The sequence below is a fragment of the Lepisosteus oculatus genome, chromosome 3 (assembly GCF_040954835.1).
Source record: "Lepisosteus oculatus isolate fLepOcu1 chromosome 3, fLepOcu1.hap2, whole genome shotgun sequence".
NCBI lineage: Eukaryota > Metazoa > Chordata > Actinopteri > Semionotiformes > Lepisosteidae > Lepisosteus > Lepisosteus oculatus.
Window position 1 is genome coordinate 7,051,465 of NC_090698.1, and position 7,637 is coordinate 7,059,101.

At 42.5% G+C, this 7,637-nt stretch overlaps 1 protein-coding gene across 1 annotated transcript; it reads left to right on the plus strand.

Moving 5' to 3' along the window:
• The first annotated feature begins 795 nt into the window (after positions 1-795).
• LOC107076611 (mucin-17-like) lies at positions 796-6,756 on the plus strand. The gene is made up of 10 exons (XM_069187670.1): positions 796-1,148; positions 2,170-2,285; positions 2,509-2,567; positions 3,463-3,590; positions 3,885-3,953; positions 4,146-4,308; positions 4,721-4,882; positions 5,048-5,136; positions 5,544-5,740; positions 6,322-6,756. The coding sequence occupies exons 1-10, from the start codon at positions 1,082-1,084 to the stop codon at positions 6,364-6,366; spliced, it is 1,095 nt and encodes a 364-aa protein (XP_069043771.1). The 5' UTR covers positions 796-1,081; the 3' UTR covers positions 6,367-6,756.
• The last annotated feature ends 881 nt before the right edge of the window (positions 6,757-7,637 follow it).

Here is a 7,637-nt window from a genome sequence, read left to right on the forward strand (position 1 = left end):
TACTGAAACCCAGACTTCAGTCACTCCCTTTCCTGGAACAACAACTGATGTATCTTCCTCTACTGAAACACAGACTACAGTCACTCTTTCTCCTGGAACAACAACTGATGTATCTTCCTCTACTGAAACACAGACTACAGTCACTCCCTTTCCTGGAACAACCAGTGATGTATCTTTCTCTACTGAAACCCAGACTACAGTCACTCCCTTTCCTGGAACAACAACTGATGTATCTTCCTCTACTGAAACACAGACTACAGTCACACCTTTTCCTGGAACAACAACTGATGTATCTTCCTCTACTGAAACACAGACTACAGTCACTCCCTTTCCTGGAACAACCAGTGATGTATCTTCCTCTACTGAAACCCAGACTACAGTCACTCCTTCTCCTGGAACAACAACTGATGTATCTTCCTCTACTGAAACACAGACTACAGTCACTCCCTTTCCTGGAACAACCAGTGATGTATCTTTCTCTACTGAAACCCAGACTACAGTCACTCCCTTTCCTGGAACAACAACTGATGTATCTTCCTCTACTGAAACACAGACTACAGTCACACCTTTTCCTGGAACAACAACTGATGTATCTTCCTCTACTGAAATCCAGACTACAGTCACTCCCTTTCCTGGAACAACCAGTGATGTATCTTTCTCTACTGAAACCCAGACTACAGTCACTCCCTTTCCTGGAACAACAACTAATGTATCTTCCTCTACTGAAACACAGACTACAGTCACACCTTTTCCTGGAACAACAACTGATGTATCTTCCTCTACTGAAACACAGACTACAGTCACTCCCTTTCCTGGAACAACAACTGATGTATCTTCCTCTACTGAAACACAGACTACAGTCACTCTTTCTCCTGGCACAACCAGTGATGTTACTTCCTCTCCTGACACACAGACTACCCTCAGTGCTTCTCCTCACACAACCCTGTACCCCAGTCACACCACTACTCATGTCACATTCAGTACTGTCAGACCAACTACAGAGGAGCCAACTACCCCAGGAAAGCCTGAAGAACATACAACTCCAAATGTCTGTAACAATGGTGGCACATATGTAAACAATATGTGCGTCTGTCATCCGAATTTCGAGGGCAAGTTTTGTGATGTTCTAGCAGGAACTGTTTCTGTCGGTGAGTAAATGATCTTCTGACCTTACAGATGAAAAACCTGTCTGCGCCTTCCTTAATTTTCACTATGAAGAAGGCTTTCAGGTCCCTTATCTGCAAGGCACAAGTGTGAGGAATGATTTGAATTTGCCCCTAAAATGCAAAAGTTAATGTATCATGTGTTACAACTTTATTTTATTTAATATTGTTAGGTATTTCAGCTCCCTCCTCTTTGATCCCCCAGTTTTGCTTACTTGGAAAATGTATCAACAAGTCTACAGAGCTACTTGGCAGACAGCTTTCTACCATAAGCAACTAGTGGCAATCATTTAATTTTTATGATTGTACAATTATCAAAAGATTTCAGATGCAATGCAAGTTACAATGTCACATCATGTAATGCAACCAGTGCACTTTGTAGTTCTTTTCACCATTAAGCCCTCTGTCCTTGATGCTATTATCACTAATGTCTAAACTTGATCACAACAATTATTTCTAGTGTACTATGCAGCATTGGACATCTGCTGAGAGAGACTCACAGATCTGGAAAATATATTTCGGGACCCTCTTTAGGTTTTGATGCACTGTACAAGCACTGTACAAGAGTGGCATAGGTCAAACTCTCCACATGGCCATATTGCTACAATCTGACAAGTTTCACCTACATGTTTTAGACAATAACATTAAGAAAGCTTTTAAAAACACAACAGCACCGATTTCCAAAGCCAGATGAACATAAAACTATCACATGAGTAAAAGCAGATCTGAGTCAACGTTCCCTTTATTTCAGTTTCCCACACTACGATAACCTGTATTTATATGACACCTTTTTTCTAACATAGTCCATGCTGGAAAATACCTGCTGTTTTAACACTTTTCCTATTGTAAATGCTGGTTGATTTTACAGCTTTGGTCTAAAATTAAGAATCTGGTGTCCTGAACTGTATGTAGAGCTGTTCCTAACTGTGGAATATTAGTCCTGTTTAGCTGTGTGGTACAGTATGAAAACCAATTAAGCAAACTTCTTTCCACACATTTGTTACAGATACCTATGAAAGGACAGCAAACGTGACAGTGAAGATAGACCAAAACTACACACAGGAACTGAGCAACCCATCGTCATTAGAATACAGTACATTTGTAAACAACTTCACGAAGCAGGTGAGGAACCAAATGACGGGGCTGGGATCTCTGAATGTCAACAAAGCTGGAGGGAATTTAGATTTCATATTCACATGTGAATAACAGGTGTGAATGAAGACCAAACTGTGTTTTGTTTTTTTGCCAAAAGGCCCGATCAGTTATGATGGACCTAACCCTCAAGAGTGAAGATAGATTTCTCTCTGGTTCATGCCATTGATAAACTCTTTCTAATCTCCTGCAGATGGACAACGTTTACAAGAATATTAGGAATTACAAAGGGGTGGAGATTCTGAAAATCAGGTACTGTGTCCTCGTGCTCTGCTATCTTAGAGAAAAAGCCCCATAGCTTCCAGAACACAAGAAGGGATCCAGTGGGTACGAAACTACTTAAGTGTGAGATGTAAAGTGAAGCAACGGGGTTTGTGTTCAGGTTTGTGTGTGCAGATTTGCTGTAATCGCAGACTGTGATGAGTTCTGTCACCCGGACGTTTCCTCTTCCTTCACTCCAAGTTTTCTGAATATCCTGTCGGGGGAAGGAAATACACTGCAATCCTGAAACAACACGAGATATTTGAAAGGAATGCACCCTTTACATTTGAGGCTTTATATCTTGGCAAACTGGATTTTGATTGGAGAGGAACTGACGAATATTGGTTTGGAATCCTTATATCAGCAGGGAAGAAAGCTGTAACAAGAAAGTGGCTTCTCCCAGATTTCCCAACCATTAATGATCCGATTGAATTAATAAAGGAAATATATATCATGGAAAAAATTGCATTTTCACTAAAATTACAAATGAAACAAATGGTCAAATATTGGTCTAGATGGGTTCAGTACATGAAACCTTTAAGGTTGGATTTTGTTGAGATACAAAAAAACTGATCTCCTCCCATTTCATATTCATAAATGTATGTATCGGCCTTCTTTTGAATGTATACTGTATATGAATGTAGTTCGTAACTGAATGTAGTTTTGTTTAAAAGTTATATAATTGTAAAATACTAGGGGAACAAACAGGAATAGACCATTTTTGCCTGTGATGTAAGGCTGAATAACGGTGGGTTATATGTAAAATGGTATTGTTTTGTTCTCTAAAATAAAAATATAAAAAAAACAACAACACGAGATGCAGGTAGAACTGGAACCTCATGACGCCATTACATTCATGATCACCTTCTTCTGTTCACGCACACAGCAAGGGCAGCATTGTTGTGGACTACGAAGTCATCCTAGAGATAAAGAACGGAAACGATGCAGACGAGGTGTACCAGGAAGCGCTCGCTGAAGTGGAAACGGCTCTGGAAAAGGCGAAGAATTGCACAGGTAACATACAGCACCAGTAGCAGGTAGCAACTCTACATAAACTATACAAGTCTCTGGTGTATAATCACATCCACCACAATTCTGTACTGATGCTGTTGTTACTGTACTTAAACGAGGGGTCAGGACTGTAATGTACCTGATGATATTACTGTGGTTATTGTTCCTACACTAGGGAATATTAAAGCACCACACAGACACTAATTTACCTGATAATCTCCTGCTAATTTTTCTGTTTTTCACTTAGTGCTAGGTTGTGCGATACAACATCACTGTGATTCTGTATTTCCATTTCAGGACAAGTTAACTGCCTTACTTTTACTATCAAGAATTATACAGTCAGCAACAGCACGTTGAACGAAAATGGTGAGTATGTTGGGAGACAGAGAAGGAGACAGTAAAGGTGTCCGGTAGAGATGAGGAACTGGGAGAGAGGGAAAGGCTGTGTATGCTAGTGGTCAGAACTGGGAGACTGAAAGACAGAAAGGGAGGGAGTCTGAGTGAAGCACCTACAGCTGTGAATATGTGGTATTTAACCCCAGTGTGTTCCCTCCACAGCTGTGTGTGCCAAGGTGATCCCAGAGGGTTTCAACACCTACTACACCGCTTACACAATAGATTCGAAAATAGTCTGCATTTCCCAGTGTGACTCCAGACACAACGAGAGAAAATCCTGCAACCTGGGCACTTGTCAGGTCACCAGAGCCGGACCCACCTGCTTGTAAGCCCTTGCTTCTTCTCAGCCACCGCTGCTGGCATTATAAGCAAAATTTGTATTGCTATCAGGGAAGCCGACCAGACTGGGGAGAATGCAGTTTTAGTCAGGAATGACCTGTGTTCATCCGTCTCCAGCTCTGGAGTCTGAACACAGGGCAGCTAAAGGCTTTACTGATCATCTCCAGCTACGCAGTCATGAATTATACAGACACGTCCCAGCTCTTTGTTAAACCCATGGGACACCAGGGCGGGTGGTGCAGATGGATGGGATGGATGGGACAGATATCACCTCTCGATCAGCATATATTTCTTGGAATTCTTTGGAATGATTTCCCCTTGAATAGAAATGAAGAGTTTTTTACTCATCAGGTTTTGCGCGTCCTTTCCTCACCTGCCACTCACCCCTCTCTCCGCAGCTGTTTGCACACGAGCTCAGAGTGGTACATGGGCAGTGACTGTAGCCTTCCTGTCAGCAAGGCTGGATTCTACACGGGAGTGGGCATCCTGGCTGTGGTCATAGTGGTCACTGTCATCACCTTGTCCACATTCCTCGTCCTGGGCAAGAAGAAAGAAATCAGGTTTGACAATATAACAGCTACTTTTTTTCAGCAGAGTCTTGACATCTCTGCTAAGTGAGAGATAGACAGGTGAGGTGAGCCTAGCACCAGGGAAGCCTTGTTACAGAATGCAGAAATGAGACGAGAGGAAGCTGGCCTTGACTCATCCCTCTTGCCACCTCTTAGGAACCAGGACAGGAAGAACAGTCTGGTGAACCAGTGGCTGGATGATGACTTTGAGTGGCCGACGCTTAACAGGACAGACACACCAGCAGGTACTGCCCCCATGTTCTCCCTTGCCTCCTCAGCCAAGCGCGGGCGCCAAATGTCTAAACCTGCGTTTCCACTCATACGGAGCAAGATCACAGTTACTACTGTATACCTTGTTCTCAGGTGACCTTTTCTTCCGTCTCTTTGGCTCTCATTCTCCCTTCTGTTCTTTCTCTTTACTTCTTATTGTTGTACTCCTCCCTCATCCTTTTTTTAGGGTTTTCTCTTCTCTTGTACTTTCTGTTTTCTTTTCAGGTGTCTTCCTCTGACTCTCTTGCCTCTCTGTGTTTCGTCCGCTGCCTGTCTGTTTGTTCTGGCAGATGTGATTGAGCTTTTCACTGGCACTAGGAACGTAAGACAAGCTGATGATTCTTCTTGTTGGATGCTCACCTGCTCACTCTCTGGGTTCCAGCTGAAAGCTACAGTGCACTGTACGGAAAGTCCCAGGACCTGCCCTACAATGCCCAGAGTTCCACAATCTTCAGAAACCCCAGTTCTTACTTTGCGGATTCTAGCGTACCAAGATACCCCTGCCCACCCTACAGCAGAGAGGAAAGACGCCCTATGCAACAGAACATCCAGCTCAACAACCTCAGTCCCCCCGTCTCGGTGAGCGATCTTTATCATTGCGGCACAAAAGGAAAGACCACATTTCCCAATTCACTTTTTTTTCCAGAGTCACTGTTTTCAGTGACAAGCTTGCAGCCCCATACTTCACCATCAGAGGTATTAAATAAATATTGCAGTTGGAGGACAAGTACATAGACAACACAGATTGATCTGGGGAATGTAGATACAGTAAAAACATATGATACATACTGTAACTACATAAGAAGATCGATAATGCAGCCACAAGTTTGAAACATTATTCATTCCCAACTCCATCAAGCATAATAAAACATTTCGGAGACCATCAAAAGCAGCAGAAAAAAAAATATGATTAGGTTCTATTTCAACTACTCCAGCCATTCATATTCAACTGTTCTGAACGGTTATTTTTACACCACAATGCACATTTTGGAATAATATAATGAGAATATTCTAAATTGGTAACCCTAGCTCATTCTTTTAAAATAACTGCTGTTTGAAATGTTACAGAAGCCACTGGGGCAAGATGCCAGTGGTGCAGAGTGGAGGTGAACTTAAGTATTGGGGATGCTGTTTTGCTAATCCCCTGTCTTTCTTTGCAGGTGAGAATCGGTTGGCCCCACATCCGGACCTCTTTCGAGAGCTAGTCGTTTCTCCCCCTTTCCCCTGTGAGGCTCCCTGTCTGAGCTGAGGGACACAGGCTGCACACACATCTAGCACAAGACCGGGAAGAACATGCATACTAACCCCCAATGAACCCATGGTACTCATGGTTGGCCAACGTGGCAGTTCAGCTCTGGCAGCTCTGCAACACAGGACAGTGAATAATGAAGGTTACTGTCCTTGGCAAAGGGTGTACGAGACCGTACTTTACTTCACCAGACTGCGTTACTCCTCAGGCCTCACTTTAAGAGTGCATTTAAAAGAATCTCTCCAATGTATTTATACGCTTTACAATAGAACATTGATGCTAAGATATATTACCTGTAATAATTTATGTATTTACGATGTGCAATAAACAATTTTTTTCAAGCTGCTATGTTTGTTTTCTGTTCACTTTCTGTTCACTTTTCCTGGTGAGGGGGGTTGCAATGTGCCGTTTTTACTTTCCTGACATGTGGATTTATATCCCGGCAGGTTGTATGAGGTAACAAGATTATTACTATTACAACTGCAGCAGCACAGGTGCGTATAAAGATGTTTTGGTACTTGCAGAAGACTAAGTGTAGTACAGTGTGTGAGTATGAAATCTACTACTCAGTACAGTGAATGAGTACCTGTTAGGGGAATTCTGACTAGGATTACTAGTGTAACTAGTGTTCACGTTTATCGCCATTATACTCATATACAGGTATATGGTATAACGAAATACTATTTAGCTAGCTCTCAGACGATAAGCAGTACAAAAAAACAACAATACAATTGTATAAGAAAAGAAAGACAGAGACAACAGGCAGTGTGCAAAAACAACAACAGGCAATGTGCAAAACAACAAGAGGTAACAGGTAATGTGCAAAAACAACATCAGATGTGCAATATCATACATAAACAGAATGAAATAAAGAACAGAAAATTATTGGGAGTGAACCTTTTGACATGTGAGGTAGAGGTAGATTTCAATGTGTGTTAGAGTTTTGATGAAGAGAGAAGGCATTGTGAGGGTTCAGATAGTAGGTGAGAGAGGCTGGGAGTTTAATAGCTTTATAGTGCGGGGGTAAAAACTGTCTCTGAGTCTGGTATTCCGGGCCCGAATGCTCCGGTACTGTTTTCCAGATGGTAGAGGGTCAAACAGTCTGTAGCGGCAGTGTGTGGGGTCTTTGATGATGCTTAGAGCTTTCCTCAAGCACCGTCTGTCATAAATGTCCTGGATGGATGGGAGAGCAACCCCAGTGATGGACTGGGCAGTTTACACCACCCA

Excerpts from the sequence above, each read along its gene's own strand:
- LOC107076611 (XM_069187670.1), top strand. The coding sequence starts at position 1,082 with ATGTGCGTCTGTCATCCGAATTTCGAGGGCAAGTTTTGTGATGTTCTA. Across the intron at positions 3,954-4,145 it reads CAGCACGTTGAACGAAAATG|CTGTGTGTGCCAAGGTGATC; the intron begins GTGAGTATGTTG and ends TTCCCTCCACAG. Across the intron at positions 5,137-5,543 it reads CAGGACAGACACACCAGCAG|CTGAAAGCTACAGTGCACTG; the intron begins GTACTGCCCCCA and ends TCTGGGTTCCAG.